This window comes from Pongo abelii, chromosome 9 (assembly GCF_028885655.2).
Source record: "Pongo abelii isolate AG06213 chromosome 9, NHGRI_mPonAbe1-v2.0_pri, whole genome shotgun sequence".
NCBI classification, from domain to species: domain Eukaryota; kingdom Metazoa; phylum Chordata; class Mammalia; order Primates; family Hominidae; genus Pongo; species Pongo abelii.
The window spans coordinates 63138804-63157037 of record NC_071994.2 but is presented as its reverse complement, the minus strand read 5'-3'; the positions used below and the strand labels follow the sequence as shown (position 1 = coordinate 63157037).

Here is an 18234-nt window from a genome sequence, read left to right as displayed (position 1 = left end):
AACTGTGACCTGATACATGAGGTCAGACGTGGAATTTTCCACTGTAGTGTCATGTCAGCACCTAAAAAGTTTTGGATTTTGGAGCATTTCAGATCTTAGATTTTCAGATTAGGCTTGTATAATCTGTACTACCTCCCTAACTTACCACTCGTGGGTCCTCCCATGAACCCATGTCCCTCCCCTCCTGAAGAACTTTATAAGGGATGCCCTCTCCCTGTCTCCTCCCTTCCACTTGACTAATTAGCTCCTAGTTTGCTCTTTCAAACCTCAGCTCTGCCACCTTTTTTCAGGGGAGTCTTTCCCAGCATGGTTAGGATGCCCTATTCTATGCTCTCCTGCACTCTGTGGACTTCCTTCTAACCTTTAATCAAGGTTGTGTTAAATGATCAGCTGCAGGTTTGGTTATTTGATACTTTCTCCTACTATGCTGTAAACTTTGAGAATGGGTGGTGTGGCCCCATCTGGCTTGTTTATGACAGTGTCCTGGAACCTCCCTCGGGCCCCTAAGCAGACCCCCAACTATTTGTTGAAAATACACCAGTAAATATAATGGGAAGACAAATGGGGGAGGAGGCTGTTGTGGTTGAAATTAGGATAGAGCCTTTGGCTGAAGCAGGAATGTGGGGCCTGGGATACTTCCCACTAAGCCTGTGGAGCCCACTAAGACTCCACAGGGGTCCTGGAGGCACAGAGTGGAAAACACTCTGAAAAGCACTGTTGGAGATGATGGGATGATCTGACTAACAAAAGGCTTTGTTATTTGGCTTTGGGGTGAAGACTGTTATTCTCTTGGCCTGAGGAGACTTTCTTTTGCTTCATAGTCAAAAGAATGATCAAAGTAGCTTTGCGTAGACAGGAAGCATATTTCATTCATGTATTTCAACATCTTGTCTCTCTTGGGTAAGAAATGACTGTAAAAGACATCTGTAGGATGGTCAGAATTGTATTATTTTGTGCAAGACTAGATGTACAGTAGACATTTCTTTGGAGAGTCATCCTGGCCTAGGCCCAGACCATCAGGAATATTGCCTCTGTACTCTGGATCCATGCACACATGGCCCCATTCCTGGGTCTGGGATCATGTGACACATGCAGATCATGTGACTCTAATACTCCTTCAGTAAGGTCAGTTATAATACAGTCAAGGAATCCCTATATCTGTTAAACAGGGTTAATGGAAGTGAAAATTACCTTTTGACTGAGTAGCATTGCTGAAGAAAATCTATAGAAGTGGCCCAAGATCCTTTCACATAGTCTCAGTTTTAAATGTTGTAAACTTTCAAATTACTGAAACTCTGGGTTTCAGTATCCAACCCCTTCAAGGCCAGCTGAAAATCAACAACAGAGTGGGTTAAAATAAAAGAAGCATGTCTGTGCAATCCCAAATTAAAGCGAAAATATGTGCTGGCCAAAAGTAAGTCATTTTTCAACCTCAAAATATTTTTTCCAAATTCTAAGATCCTGCATTTGACATGTTTAAGAGGGAGATATAACAGCTGAAGTTGTCTTTGTTCAGAATGTAGGAGACAGTTTTGTCTAGACTTTCAGGAAAGATATAGAATGACATTTTCAGAACAAATCAAAATATATTTTTAAATTCCTTTTTCCCCTTCACAAAGAGGATCTGACATGCTTCTGTGATTTGAATTTGGCTGATCTATAAATGGCCTCAATAGTTTAACATGAAAAGTAGAGTAAAATAAACCATTGAGAAAAGTTATTAAAATACTGTTAGTTCACTTTCTTACCTTCACAATAACCTAACCACCAAAAACAATTTAGTAACTAATATTTAGTGGAGTGGTTTCTAGGTATGTGTTAATCTCTTGACATACATTTTCTGACTTAGTTCTCACCACAACCCCATAAAGCAGGTATTGCTGTTATGTTAATTTTCTCATGAAGACACAGAGAGTTGGGGTGACTCACTCAAAGCCACAAAGCCAAGCAGGGACTATGTCTGACTGATCCCCCAAACCTGCCTTCCTGCCCTCCTCACCACTGTGCTTGGGTCTTCTTTCTCCACAGGGCCAGCATCGTACAAAAACGCATTATTTATTTTCAAGATGAGGGCTCTCTGACCAAGAAACTTTGTGAACAAGGTAAGACCCTGTGGGTGGGGAGGGGGAGGGGCAGAGACTTGGAAGGCAGCTCCTCCTGCACAATCCTCCTGCTGCAAGAATTAAGGCGACTGGGCTTCGTGAGTTCCTCTGGGTTCTGCTTCCTCACGTAGCTCCGATTTTTAATCTGGCTGTGTGCTGTGGATAATTGGATGCGCCTTAAGCTCTAATTACTCAGCTTGATTCCCTGGGTAAAAGATAATGTACCTTATATTGGTGTCGTCTTCTTATTTTTGTGAAACAGTGATTATTCTGAAGAGGTTCCTTGGAATAATTCACAGGACTTAATTAAGGAATGCACAATTGTGTACCTTTAAAAAGTCTGTAATGGTTCTTTGGAAAAAAATCACCAGCAAGATCTTGTGTGGCACCCAGACAATATGGGAGGATTTTCTCCAGAGAAGACCAGCAGGGGATGAGGATGCCAAGGGGGTGTTGACCTTGTGATATCACCACATTCAAGGATCTAGTCCTTAGATTTGCAAACTCATCAACCTCCTCTCCTGAAGGTATTGTAACAAAGCTCATGGAGGCTAACTAGACTGGGGGGATAAAGCAAAGACCTGAGTTTAGATCAGGCCCAGGTTCGAATTTGCCTCTGCCCCTTCTAGCCATGTGACTTAAATAGATAAAATAGTACAGTACCTCCTTGACACATAGTAAATGCTATCTATAGAATAGATAGCTCTTGTTATCTATATCTGAAAGCTTATTCATTAATCTACTGCAAAAAAAATGACCTTAAACATCTGAATGTTTTTAAAAGTTATTGGATAACTAAATAAAAATAAAAAATGTTCTATGTTTATACAGCATAACAATCTCATTTCTATTTAATTTTGCAGAATTTTTATTTGCATTTAGAGCAATTAGTGTTTTGAGAAGAAATAATCCTCTCCAACTATAGCAAAGTATAAGCTACTAAGAAAAAGAAAGGTTGATAAAGGTCTTCGGGGAAAACAATAATAATAGGTAATATGTTTGGGGTGCTTTGCTACATGCCAATAACTATTTTAAGCACTTCATATGCATTAATTTTGTAATCTGCACAGCAACCCTATATGGTAAAGATTATTATTATATTTTTATTTTATGGATGAGGAGCCTGACACAAAAAATTTAAATAGCTTTCTTAGCATGGTGGAAGGCAGGGTTTGAAGTCAGGAGCCAATGCCCTTAACTATTGCTTTCTATCAAAGCAACTTCTTCCCAGTTCAGTAGTTCTTGTCATTGCCTTTGACAGATCAATGCATTGTCCTCCTGTAGATGAGCTGAGCAGAAACTAGGTCCCCTGTTTGGAATTGTTTAGAGAACATGGCAATAGCAAAGGAGAGAGAGTTGGATACCTTGCATTAGGGTCATACCTCCCAGAAGGGCTGGAGAGCTGGAATCTGCAGTCCAAAGAACCCTGGCCAGCTTCCAGATGGACACCACCACACGTGTCTTCTGAGGCTTTTCTTTTTTGTGTTCAACTGCCTGCAAGTTCACTCAGCCTTTCTCTAAACAGGGAGCATCTCCACTTATTAAGCTCTTGGTTCCTCAATGACAATCCCATCCCTGCTGTATCTTCATGTGATGAGATCCAGGTGCTGTGGTGGACTTGTGGGTGTTTTGGATCACACATTTCCAAGACACCTCTTGTAAATGCCTTAGACAAGGCTTCACATAACATCAGGATTGAGACTTTGGGCAGTGCACATTAGTTAATGATTGATGTCAGTACATGAGGGTGTCAGTGAAGTATCTCCTAAGAACTCTCAGCTCCTGAAAATAAGGCTGTCCTCCGACAGTCAAACTAACAAAACCACACCACAGTGCCTGTGGGAGAAGACCTAGAGCTGCAAGATGAAAAACAAAGGCAACCAATACTTTTAAAAAGCAAGATAAACAATAGGTTACTTCCAATTAAGAACAGAGAAACAAAATATTCAAAAAAGTGACCTATAACAAACATATGCGTACACATACTTTATTATTATTATTTTTTTTAGTTTTTTTGAGACAGAGTTTCACTCTGTCACCCAGGCTGAATTGCAGTGGCACGATCTCGGCTCACTGCAACTTCCACCTCCCGGGTTCAAGCGATTCTCCTGCCTCAGCCTCCCGAGTAGTTGGGATTACAGGAACACACCACCATGCCCATTTTAGTATTTTTAGTAGAGATGGGGTTTCATCCTACTAAATATGAAAAGATCTCTGTCTCACAAGTAACATCTAAATAGAGATTTGCCATGTTGGCCAGGCTGGTCTTGAACTCCTGACCTCAAGTGATCTGCTCATCTCTGCCTCCTAAAGTGCTGGAATTACAGGCATGAGCTACCGTGCCCGGCCCTGCATACACATACTTTAATACCATGTCACAAGCAATTAAAGGAAAGAGACAAAAAAAAAAAAGGAAAAATGAAGGGAAACGCAGAAAAAAGAGAAAAATGTCAACAGAAACAGGATAATGAGAAAAGGAAGAAAAAGGGAAGAGGAACAAAGAATACAGGAAGAGAGGTGCAAAAGAAGTCAGTGGATTTCGAGTAGAAATGGGGAGAGAGGGCAGCTCTGGAGATGCTCCATAGCCTGAAATTACCCACGGTTGGCAGTCCCTGCTGTGGTTAGAAGAGGAGTAAGTGGACAATTCTTATCACTGCCCTTTGAAAGCCTGATTCATTTTCAATAGGCTTTTCCTTAATAGGAAAACAGTACGTCTATTTTTATTTTCAAACTCAAAAATTTATTTTTCAAATGGGAGCTTTAAAATGTATTTTTCAAATGGAAGCTTATTTTCCTTTGAAAATCCAAAAGGTTTATTATGCATTCCTTTGAACCCTCAGAAATATCTTTAAGTTTACCACGTATATCTGAAAGCCCTTTTGATAAGGCAAAGCTACCAGTTGGCCTTCTTTTGGTTTTTGTAGAGACTATTGCTGCCTCATTTAATAGCCCCTAGTAGCTACAATTGAAACCTCAGCGTGTATCTCTGACTTAGAAATCCTAGAGCTATGTAGGGAGGCAATTTTTTTTTTTAGTGCATTTTTCTTCATTGGAAAAAGCAACACAGAAACAATAAAAAAGTTTTCTCTCTTTGCTATCTATGCAGACCTATCCAGATGAGGTCTTTCCTGGAGTAATGTAGTGCAGAGATTAAGGGTATGAGCCCTGGACCCAAAAAGACCTGGCCTCCAGTTCTGCCTGCCCTGTTCACTAACCCTGTGACCTTGAACAGGTTACCTAATCTGCTTCAATTTACTGACCTGTAAAATGGGGATAGCAAAAGTACTTACCTCCTAGCATGGTTAGGATTAAATGAGACAATATACGGAAAGAAATCAGCATATAAAAGGACTCAGTATTTTGTAGTTATTATTATGATGTTTCATCCTTTCATCTCCACCCTAGAACCTAGAATTCACTTCTATCCATCATGGATTTTATATATTTAAACCAAATCAACCCAGTAAATTCCAAAAGGAAGTCTTGTAAAATGCTCTTCATAACACTCACAATGATTTTAACATTCTTTGTCACTACTCTTTGTATAATATTTAAGAATAAATGTCCAACTGCAAAGAAAAAACCATTTATGTTAATACTACTAGAGAAAGTGAAAAAAAGCAACTGAAGCAAGTTACATCTGTAGTCATTGTTTTCATCTTGCAGGAAGCAGAACAGACTAAAAGCAACAACGTGCAGCTAGAGATGTGGGTTTGACAATCGGAAATACTTAATTTATTCCTGTAATCTCTCTTTCCCCACTTATCAGCTATTCACAGCTAAAAATGAGGGCCGAGAGGGAATCTTAAGTTTTTTCCTGGCTACTTCTATACCCAGAAGTACAGTAAACCTGAGCTTATGAACACATTTCCACCCCCTACTCCTCCCAGTGAAGTCTCGAAAGCGTGATAAGAAGTGACGTGATTATATATGCATGCCTCTTTTTTTTCTCCCTTCAGTAATTCTTTATATCTCTCCATTTATTTTCACTGCTCTGCTTCAAAGTCATTCCTTCTGGTCCTGTCATTTTGGTCCCAGAGAATATTTCCTAGAGAAAGCACACATGTGTATTCCTCTTAAAATTTGTTAGAGAAATCCTGTTGTGGGAGGTGTGGGGAAGGAGACCAGGATCCGGAAAGGATGATTGAGTAAATTTTGCCCCTGATTTTTCAACATAGCCCCCATCTTAAATATTCTCAAATAACCTATGGGTTATTGCTCCCACAGATCTTCTCAAGTTATTAGGGAAAAAGCTCTCATTTTTTTTTCAAAATATTACCATACTTAGAGGCATACAAAATCCTTTATTGCCCAAGTACTGATCTGGCTCTAAGTCTTATTAACTAATGAAAGCTGCATCTTCTTTTCCTAAGGGTTAAGGATAAAATGAGACCATGATAGCACCACCTTATATACAACCCACGTTTACTTTCTAACTTGGTGACTTTTCTGACTGTTTCAGATTCCACATTTGATGGGGTGACTGACAAACCCATCTTAGACTGCTGTGCCTGTGGAACTGCCAAGTACAGACTCACATTTTATGGGAATTGGTCCGAGAAGACACACCCAAAGGATTACCCTCGTGAGTAGAGTGGCTACTCTGTGGTTTGGGGAAAAGCACATTGTCAAAGTTCTGTCTGGTTGTAGGGCACACTAGCTGCAGCATGTCAGATCTGCTCCCTAGTATTGGCTGGTTCATGAAATGCACAATCCAAGTATGTATATTAATCAAGACAGGCAGACATTATATGGGTATGCTTTCAGCTTCTTTGCATAGCATTGTGCTATTTTTTTTCTTTTTTTTTTTTTTTTTGAGATGGAGTCTCACTCTGTTGCCGAGGCTGGAGTGCAGTGGCACAATCTCGGCTCACTGCAACCTCCACCTCCTGGGTTCAAGCAATTCTCCTGCCTCAGCCTCCTGAGTAGCTGGGATTACAGGTATGGGCCACCATGCCCAGCTAATTTTTGTATTTTTAGTAGAGATGGGGTTTTGCCGTGTTGGCTGGGCTGGTCTTGAACACCTGACCTCGGGTGCTCCACCCACCTTGGCCTCCCAAAGTGCTGGGATTACAGGTGTGAGCCACTGCACCCAGCCCCAGCATTGTGCTTTCTTATCTGTGATTTTAAAAAATATTCCCGAAGTCATGCTGCTTATATTCAGGTGAGGCATTTGGTAACCTCAATCCCCCTGCAATGACCCTGTCCATGAATTCCGTGACAGACCTGCTGGAAATAGCTGGCAAAAGGGACCTGCTCTTGACTCTATAGGTCAAGGTCAACAAATACTCTACTATCATAGGTGTTGGTAATTAGTCAGCATGCCCTTTTTTTACTGACTTCAGATGCCACCTTGAAATCCCTTCATGAGGGGCCAGGCATGGTGGCTCAAGCCTGTACTCCCAGTGCTTTGGGAGGCTGATATGGGAGGATCCTTTGAGGCCAGGAGTTAGAGACCTGCCTAAGCAACATAGCAAAATTCTAAAATTAGCTGGGCATGGTGGCACATGCCTGTAGTCCTGTAGTCTTGCCTGTAGTCCTAGCTACTCAGGAGGCTAAGGCAGGAGTATCTTAAGCCCAGGAGTTCAAGGCTGCAGTGAGCCATGATCACACCACTACACTCCAGCCTGGGCAGCAGAGTGAGACTCTGACTCAAAAAATAATAATAATAATAATCTTTTCATAACATTGTTATCAAGATAGCCAATACAAAGCCATGAGAGTTGTCAGGAGACCCCAAACTTACTATTTTTTAAGTAGATCCTACTAATTCCACTTTATCATATAATTGTCTCAACAAACGCCTAACATGTGCCAGGCACTGTGCTCAGCTCTAGAGTTATAATACTGAACAAAAAAAAGATGTACCACATATTCTCAAGCCACTCAGCGGCTAGTGGAGAGACAGACACTAACCAAATAGTCATGCAGAAAGATGTGAAGACTATAAGAAAAGTGGACTTACTGTGAACCAAGCATTTCTACATATGTTATAGTGTTTAATCCTCAAAGTAATGTGTTTTTGTGGATACGTTTACTGGAGAGGAGAGAGATGTCATGATTTGCCCACATTGAGATGTAAGTAATGAATCCAAGATCCAAAGGGTTTTTCAGGCTCCTACGCCTGCCTTTTGTTTGGGTTGCATGTTGCCCATTCTCTCTGTGGGTGGCAGGATGTCCATGTGTGGCACTGAGCCTGTTTTTTCTGTTCATTGTCTGTTTTGTTCTTGTACATTTTACTTTGGAGTTACCGCAGTTCAGGAAGAACAGTAGGAATGGGAGAGAGATTAAAAAGAGGAATTTGGCTCAGGTCCCAAAGGAAAGGGGGAGAAAAGGGCACATGATTGGACTTAAGAAGACTCAGACCAGATCAGAACCTCCATGATCCCCACGCAGCCCACCCAGAGGGGACTTCGACATTTGTTGACAAATCAAGAGCTCTATTGTTTAATGTTACCCACATGCAATCAAGGCTTGGGATCTTAGAAGCCTCTTTCTAGTTCATTCTTCTGACTCTGAGATTCAGCCTGATCTGCATCAGCTGGGTGGGAGACCTGTGTGAAGAAACTTGGACTCTCTGCCTGGGGGAAAGAAAACATTTGGAACAAGCGTGATGGAAAAATTTCCTCCAGCCTCTCCTATCCACTAACCAGCGGAATAAAATGTTAGGGGCCCATTACTCATCTTTTGTGATCCTAAGAAGCTTCTTGACCTTTCCTATTCTGCCACTGTCATTTCCCAGAATTTAGGGAGGAGGTAAAAAAAAATTGTTTTTGGGTCTTTGGGCCAAATCAAGTACAAATCTATACAGAGTTTCTGTGGAGTTGTTGAGAGTTTCTTAGTAAATATAGCAGACGTGTGTTCCAGATCTTCTAGGATTGTTCCATTTCTGACATTATGTCTCATAGACAACTGTCAGATTGTGTCCTAATTTTTGGTTGGAGAAATTTGGTCACTTGTACAGAATAGCACTTAACATAGCATACTGTAGTTATTTTTTAAAAAGTCTTTCTTTCCCACTAGACTGAGAAGTCCTCCAGGACAAAAGTGATGACGTGCTTATCTTTGATTCTTAGTGCCTGTTGTCTTCCCAAGCACTGTGTACTGATTGTTGAACTCAGAGTGGCACTCATTATGACCTGGGAGGCAGATGTCTAGCCTTCACCTAATTATGATGGGCAGTACGGAGGAGAGTGTGAGCCAAACCTTCCATGGAGGAAAAGGAGTGAACACTCAGGGGGACTGGAGCTCTTTAAAAGGACATGGGGAGGATCTAATCAGGATCTTGAAAATTTAATGTTCTCAAAAGTTATTTCTATCAGTCTTAAGTAATAGATGAATTTCTTTTTGCCGCTGCAAAGATGATACTGTCTTGATAACCATTCTCTATCATCATGCCCAGAGAAGCTTCCCACAATAGTGCAAATTGACAATTGCCAAGGCCCCCTGTCCTTTATTAGTCATCCAAAACACTGCTTTCTCTACAGTGATCTTAGGACAGTGGTTCTTAAGCCTTTAAATCTCAGGATCCCTTTTGTATGCTTAAAAAATCTTTGAGGATCCCAACATAAGTGGTTTATATGGGTTATAGCCATCAACCTTCCATATATCAAAAACTAAAACAGAGAAATTGAAAAATATTATTTATTTTTAAAATAAACCTAGTAAATTAAAAATAATAAACTTGTTCCAGGTTAATATAAAGAACATATTTTATGAAAATACCTATATTCAAAACAAAAGAAATGTAAAAAGAGGATCAATGTTTTACATTTTTGCAACTGTCTTTTCTGTCTGGCTTAATAGAAGACACCCTGGATTCCCATTTGCCTTTGCTTCTGCATTCAACTTAGATTCAAAAGAGATTCAAATAGATTCAAAAAATCTATTTTTTGGTTGAAGTATGCAGAGCAAATTCTGTCTCATATGGCTATGTAATTGGAAAAGGGAAGAGTATTTTAATAACCTTTTCTGATAATTATGGATAATCTTTGATCCTACACCAGAACTCTGCAAATTGTTTTTTTAAAGGTTAATTACAATGTGGAATATGAAACTATATCAATGAACTTGTACTCTTACATTAAAAGTCATTGCTTTACCTTCTACTTTGAATGGATCTTTCACAAATGCATGGTTTTGTAACATCTTACGTTGATCATTTGGAAAATATTGGTTTACTGAGTTATGCAGATTGTCCAAGTGTTGACACAGTTCATTAAACAATATGAAAAGCCATATCCATTAATATCACTACCAATCTCATCAGAAAAGTATTTAATATTTGAAAGCTATCAAGTTCATAGTAATGAATACAAGTGTTCTAAAATTCTGGGTTTTGCTTGAAAGCTTGAATTTTATCATTGACAACAAATACTGTCAGTTGTTTTCCTTGAAGTGACAGGCTCACTTTATTTTTTAGAAAATGTAGGCCAAATTCCCAAGTCCGAATAACCATAATTTGTCTGTCATTTGTCCTTTCAAGTGAAAATGATGTTTTATGAACATAAAAAGCGGCTAGTCCAGCTTGCACCTCAAAGAGTCGCATAAGTGCTTTTATTCAAGACAATCACAGTATTTCAGTATATAGCAGAAGTGCTTTTGAATAGTTCCCAATTAGTCACACAGAAAAATAAAAATATGTTTACTCAAAGGCAGAGATCTAATGAAATTAATCATTTTTATTGTTTTTTCAAGGACATTCTTTTTTTTTTTAACTTTAAGTTCTGGGATATGTGTGCAGAATGTGCAGGTTTGTTACATAGGTATACATGCGCCATGGTGGTTTTGCCGCACCTGTCAACCCATCGTCTAGGTTTTACGTCCCACCTGCATTAGGTTATTTGTCCTAATGCTCTCCCTCCCCTTGCCCTGCACTCCCCGAAAGGACCAGGTGTGTGATATTCCCCTCCCTGTGTCCATGTGTTCTCATTGTTCAACTCCCACTTACGAGTGAGAACATGCTGTGTTTGGTTTTCTGTTCCTGTGTTAGTTTGTTGAGAATGATGGTTTCCAGCTTCATCCATGTCCCTGCAAAGGACATGAACTCATTCTTTTTTATGGCTGCATAGTATTCCATGGTGTATATGTGACACATTTTCTTCATCCAGTCTATCACTGATGGGCATTTGGGTTGGTTCCAAGTCTTTGCTGTTGTAAACAGTGCTGCAATAAACGTAAATATGCATGTGTCTTTATAGTAGCATGATTTATAATCCTTTGGGTATATATGCAGTAATGGGATTGCTAGGTTGAATGGTATTTCTGGTTCTAGATCCTTGAGGAATTGCCACACTGTGTTCCACAATGGTTGAACTAATTTACACTCCCACCAACAGTGTGAAAGCATTCCTATTTCTCCACATCCTCTCCAGCACCTGTTGTTTCCTGACTTTTTAATGATCACCATTCTAACTGACATGAGATGGTATCTCATTGTGGTTTTGATTTGCATTTCCCTAATGACCAGTGATGATGAGCTTTTTTTCATATGTTTGTTGGCTACATAAATGTCTTCTTTTGAGAAATGTCTGTTCATATCCTTCACCCGCTTTTTGATGGCGTTGTTTGTTTTTTTCTTGTAAATTTGTCTAAGTTCATTGTAGATTCTGGATATTGCCCTTTGTCAGATGGATAGGTTGCAGAAATTTTCTCCCACTCTTTAGGATGCCTGTTCCCTGTGATGCTAGTTTCTTTTGCTGTGCTGAAGCTCTTTAGTTTAGTAAGATCCCATTTGTCAATTTTGGCTTTTGTTACAATTGCTTTTGGTGTTGTAGTCATGAAGTCTTTGCCCATGCTTATGTCCTGAATGATATTGCCTAGATTTTCTTGTAGGGTTTTTATGCTTTTAGGTTTTACATTTAAGTCTTCAATCCATCTTGAGTTAACTTTTGTATAAGATATAAGGAAGTGGTCCAGTTTCTGTTTTATGCATATGGCTAGGCATTTTTTCCAGCACCATTTATTAAATAGAGAATCCTTTCCCCACTGCTTGTTTTTGTCAGATTTGTCAAAGATTAGAGGGTTGTAGATGTGCGGTGTTATTTCTGAGGCCTCTGTTCTGTTCCATTGATCTATATATCTGTTTTGGTACCAGTACCATGCTGCTTTGGTTACAGTAGGCTTGTAGTATAGTTTGAAGTCAGGTAGCATGATGCCTCCAGCTTTGTTCTTTTTGCTTAGGATTGTCTTGGCTATACGAACTCTTTTTTAGTTCCATATGAAATTTAAAGTAGTTTTTTCTAGTTCTGTGAAGAAACTCAATGGTAGCTTGATGGGAATAACATTGAATCTATAAATTACTTTGGGCAGTATGGCCATTTTCACAATATTAATTCTTCCTATCCATGAGCATGGAATTTTTTTCCATTTGTTTGTGTCCTCTCTTATTTCCTTGAGCAGTGGTTTGTAGTTCTCCTTGAAGAGGTCCTTCATGTCCCTTGTAAGTTGTATTCCTAGGTATTTTACTCTCTTTGTAGCAATTGTGAACAGGAGTTCACTCATGATTTGGCTCTCTGCTTGCCTATTATTGGTGTATAGGAATGTTTGTGATTTTTGCACATTTATTTTGTATCCTGAGACTTTGCTGAAGTTGCTTATCAGCTTGAGATTTTGAGCTGAGATGATGGGGTTTTCTAAATATACAATCATGTCATCTGCAAACAGAGACAATTTGACCTCCTCTCTTCCTATTTGAATACCTTTATTTCTTTCTTTTGCCTGATTGCCCTGGCCAGAACTTCCAATTCTATGTTAAATGGGAGTGGTGAGAGGGGGCATCCTTGTCTTGTGCTGGTTTTCAAGGGAAATGCTTCCAGCTTTTGCCCATTCAATATGATATTGGTTATGGGTTTGTCATGAATAGCTCCTATTATTTTGAGATAGGTTCTATCAATACATAATTTATTGAGAGTTTTTAGCATGAAGCGGTGTTGAATTTTACTGAAGGCTTTTTCTGCATCTATTGAGATAATCATGTGGTTTTTGTCATTGGTTCTGTTTATGGGATGGATTACATTTATTGATTTGCATATGTTGAACCAGCCTTGCATCCCAGGTATGAAGCTGACTTGATCATGGTGGATAAGCTTGTTGATGTGCTGCTGGATTTGGTTTGCCAGTATTTTATTGAGGATTTTCACATAAATGTTCATCAGGGATATTGACCTAAAATTTTCTTTTTTTGTTGTGTCTCTGTCAGGTTTTGGAATTGGGATGATGCTGGCCTCATAAAATGAGTTGGGGAGGAGTTCATCTTTTTCTGTTGTTTGGAATAGTTTCAGAAGGAATGGTACCAGCTCCTCTTTGTCCCTCTGGTAGAATTCAGCTGTGAATCTGTCTGGTCCTGGGCTTTTTTTAGTTGGTACTGCCTCAATTTCAGAACTTGTTATTGGTCTATTCAGGGATTCAACTTCTTCCTGATTTAGTCTTGGGAGGGTGTATGTGTCCAGGAATTTATCCATTTCTTCTAGATTTTCTAGTTTATTTGTGTAGAGGTGTTTATAGTATTCTCTGATGGGAGTTTGTAGTTTTGTGGGATCAGTAGTGATATCCCTTTATCATTTTTTATTGTGTCTATTTGATTCTTCTCTGTTTTCTTCTTTATTAGTCTGGCTAGCAGTCTATCTATTTTGTTAATTTTTTCAAAGAACCAGATCCTTGGATTCACAGATTTTTTTTGAAGGGTTTTCATGTCTCTATCTCCTTCAGTTCTGCTCTGATGTTAGTTATTTCTTGTCTTCTGCTAGCTTTTGAATGTTTGCTCTTGCTTCTCTAGTTCTTTTAATTGTGATGTTAGGGTATCGATTTTAGATCTTTCCTGCTTTCTGATGTGGGATTTTGTGCTTATAAATTTCCCTCTTAATGCTGCTTTAGCTGTGTCCCAGAGATTCTGGTACATTGTCTCTTTATTCCCATTGGTTTCAAAGAACTCATTTATTTCTGCCTTAATTTTTTTATTTACCCAGTAGTCATTCAGGAGCAGGTTGTTCAATTTCCATGTAGTTGTGTGGTTTTGAGTGAGTTTCTCTATCCTGAGTTCTAGTTTGATTGCACTGTGGTCTGCAAGACTGTTTGTTATGATTTCTGTTCTTTTGCATTTTCTGAGGAGTGTTTTGCTTCCAATTATGTGGTCAATTTTAGAATAAGTGCCATGTGGTGCAGAGAAGGATGTATATTCTGTTGATTTGGGGTGGAGAGTTCTGTAGTTCTATTAGGTCCACTTGGTCCAGAGCTGAATTCAAGTCCTGAATATCCTTGTTAATTTTCTGTCCCATTGATCTAAAATTGACAGTGGGGTGTTAAAATTTCTCACTATTATTCTGTAGGAGTCTAAGTCTCTTTGTAGGTCTCTAAGAACTTTCTTTATAAATCTGGGTGCTCCTATATTGGGTGCATATATATTTAGGGTAGTTAGCTCTTCTTGTTGCATTGATCCCTTTACCATTATGTAGTGCCCTTCTTTGTCTTTTTTTATCTTTTTTGGTTTAAAGTCTGTTTTATCAGAGACTAGGATTGCAACCCCTGCTTTTTTTCGCTTTCCATTTGCTTGGTAAATATTCCTCCATCCCTTTATTTTGAGCCTATGTGTGCCTTTGCATGTGAGCTGGGTCTCCTGAATACAGCACACTGATGAGTCTTGACTCTTTATCCAATTTTCCAGTGTATGTCTTTTAACTGGGGCATTTAGCCCATTTACATTTAAGGTTAATATTGTTATGTGTGAGTTTGATCCTGTCATTATGAGGCTAGCTGGTTATTTTGCACATTAGTTGATGCAGTTTCTTCATAGTGTCATTGATTTTTATATTTTAGTGTGTTTTTGTGGTGGCTGGTACCGGTTTTTCCTTTCCATGTTTAGTGCTTCCTTCAGGAGCTCTTGTAAGGCATGCCTGTTGGTGACAAAATCCCTCAGCATTTGCTTGTCTATAAAGGATTTTATTTCTCCTTCACTTATGAAGCTTAATTTGGCTGGATATGAAATTCTGGGTTGAAAATTCTTTTCTTTAAGAATGTTGAATATTGGCCCCCACTCTCTTCTGGCTTGTAGGGTTTCTGCAGAGAGACCCGCTGTTAGTCTTATGGGCTTCCCTTTGTAGGTAACCTGACTTTTCTCTCTGGCTGCCCTTAACATTTTTTCCTTCATTTCAACTTTGGTGAATCTGACAATTATGTATCTTGGGGTTGCTTTTCTCGGGGAGTATCATTGTGGTGGTCTCTGTATTTCCTGAATTTGAATGTTGGCCTGTCTTGCTAGATTGGGGAAGTTCTCTTGGATAATATCCTGAAGTGTGTTTTCCAACTTGGTTCCATTCTTGTCCTCACTTTCAGGTACCCCAGTCAATCGTAGGTTTGGTCTTTTCATATAGTCCCATATTTTTTAGAGGCTGTGTTCGTTCCTTTTCATTCTTTTTTCTCTAATCTAGTCCTCATGCCTTATTTCAGTAAGTTGATCTTCAATCTCTGATATCCCTTCTTCTGCTTGATTTAGCTATTGATACTTGTGAATGCTTCAGGAAGTTCTCATGCTGTGTTTTTCAGCTCCATCAGATCATTTATGTTCTTCTCTAAACTGGTTATTCTAGTTAGCAGTTCCTGTAACCTTTTATCAAGGTTCTGATCTTCCTTGCACTGGGTTAGAACATGTTCCTTTACCTCAGAGGAGTTTGTTATTACCCACCTTCTGAAGCCTACTTCTGTCAATTTGTCAAACTCATTCTCCATCCAGTTTTGTGCCCTTGCTGGAGTGGAGTTGTGATCCTTTGTAGGAGAAGAGGCATTCTGGTTTTTGGAATTTTCAGCATTTTTGCATTGGATTTATCCTCGTCTTCATGGATTTATCTACCTTTGATCTTGAGGCTGATGACCTTTGGATGGGGTTTTTGTGTGGAGGTCCTTTTTGTTGATGTTGATGTTATTGCTTCCTGTTTGTTAGTTTTCCTTTTAACAGTCAGGCTCCTCTTCTGCAGGTATGCTGCAGTTTGCTGGAGGTCTACTCCAGACCCTGTTTGCATGGGTATCACCAGCAGAGGCTCCAGAATAGCAAAAATTGCTGTTTGCTCCTTCCTCTGGAAGCTTCATCCCAGAGGGGTACCGGCCTTATGCCAGCTGGAGCTCTCCTATATGAGGTGTCTGTCAACCCCTGCTGGGAGGTCTCTCCCTGTCAGGAAGCACGGAGGTCAGGGACTCACTTGAGGAGGCAGCCTGTCCCTTAGCAGAGCTCGAGCTCCGCTGACAAGGAGGTAGAATCCTCCTTGTCAGGATCTGCTGCACTCTTCAGAGCTGGCAGGCAGGAAAGTTTAAATCCGCTGAAGCTGGGCCCACAGCCACCCCTTCCCTGAGGTGATCTGTCTCAGGGAGAGGGGAGTTTTATCTCTAAGCCCCTGACTGGGCCTGCCACCTCTCTTTCAGAGATGCCCTGCCCTGTGAGGAGGAATCTAGACAGGCAGTCTGGCCACAGCTGTTTTGCCACGCTGTGTTGAGTTCCACCCAGTCTGAACTTCCCAGCCTCCTTAGCACTGTCAGGGGAAAACTGCTTACTCAACCCTCAGTAATGGTGGATGCCCCTTCCCGCACCAAGCTCGATCATCCCAGGTCAACTTCAGACTGCTGTGCTGGCAGTAAGAATTTCAAGCCAATGGTTCTTAGACTGCTGGGCTCCACAGGAGTGGGACCTGCTGAGCAAGACCACTTGGTTCCCTGGCTTCAGCCCCCTTTCCAGGGGAGTGAATGAATGGTTCTGTCTTGCTAGAGTTCCAGGCACCACTGGGGTATGAAAAAAAAAAAAAAAAAAAACTGCGGCTAGCTTGGCGTCTGCCCAAACAGCTGCCCAGTTTTGTGATTGAGACACAGGGCCCTGGTGGTATAGGCATACGACGGAATCTCTTGGTCTGCGGATTGCAAAAACTATGGGAAAAGCGTAGTATCTGGGTTGAATAGCACAGTCCCTCACAGCTTCCCTTTGCTGGGGGAGGGAGGCCCCCAGCTGCTTGCACTTCCTGGGCAAGGCGACACCCCACCTTGTTTCTGCTCATCCTTTGTGGGCTGTACCCACTGCCTAACCAGTCCCAGTGAGATGAACAGGGTTCCTCAGTTGGAAATGCAGAAATCACCCGCCTTCTGCATTGGTGTTGTTGTGAGCTGCAGACCAGAGCTGTTCCTATTCGGCCATCTTGCCAATACCCTCCAAGGACATTCTTAAGTAAAATGGACCCCTTTTGTTTTTTACTGTTGGTATATGGCAGTGAAAAATACATCAGCGACTAACATGGTTTGGGGCCATTAACTTGATCCATGCTCAGTGCCAGAGTTAATGTCAATACATTACAAAGGGAAGTAATATCTTAGCATTATTATAAAAGTGGTTTTCACATTCTAGACCCCCTGAAAGGGTCTCGGGGTTCCAAGGGGTCTGTGGTCCAGACTTTGAGAACCTCTGCAATAGATAAGATAGCAACCTAAGGTGTCTGACTTTCAGTACTCTTTGGGTAACTTGCCCTTGGGAATTTATGTTGGACACTATAGGAAGGATGGGGCAACACCCAGTCTCTGCAGGTGGGCCACATCTCCTGAGGCTCTTCTCAACTATTGTACAAAATGGTTTGTTCCAAGTGCTGTTTCTGGGGTTCCCTCCATTGGAGCACAGCATTCTCTCTAGGAGGGGCTAGATGTGGTTAGATAAGAAGGGAGGCAGGGGAATCGCCTAAATGACCTCTGGCATTCCCTATCTATTGTAATGCCATAGATCTCTGCTTGTCATCTGGAAATAGTGAAATCCTTTTTTTATTTTTATTATTATTATTATTATTATTATTATTATACTTTAGGCTCTATGGTACATGTGTGCAACGTGCAGGTAAGTTACATATGTATACATGTGCCATGCTGGTGTGCTGCACCCACCAACTCGTCATCTAGCATTAGGTATATCTCCCAATGCTATCCCTCCCCCCTACCCCCACCCCACAACAGTCCCCGAAGTGTGATGTTGCCCTTCCTGTGTCCATGTGTTCTCATTGTTCAATTCCCACCTATGAGTGAGAATATGCGGTGTTTGGTTTTTTGTTCTTGCGATAGTTTACTGAGAATGATGATTTCCAATTTCATCCATGTCCCTACAAAGGACATGAACTCA

The 18234-nt window shown here is 40.4% G+C and overlaps 1 protein-coding gene across 1 annotated transcript in view; it reads left to right on the top strand.

The window, feature by feature from the left end:
• Nucleotides 1-18234, top strand: part of SPON1 (spondin 1) — a 310818-nt gene that overhangs the window by 116758 nt on the left and 175826 nt on the right. The window contains exons 4-5 of the mRNA XM_002822007.4: nucleotides 2029-2102; nucleotides 6565-6687. Of these exons, the coding sequence (XP_002822053.3) occupies nucleotides 2029-2102; nucleotides 6565-6687 (197 nt within the window). The remainder of the gene's footprint in view (nucleotides 1-2028; nucleotides 2103-6564; nucleotides 6688-18234) is intronic.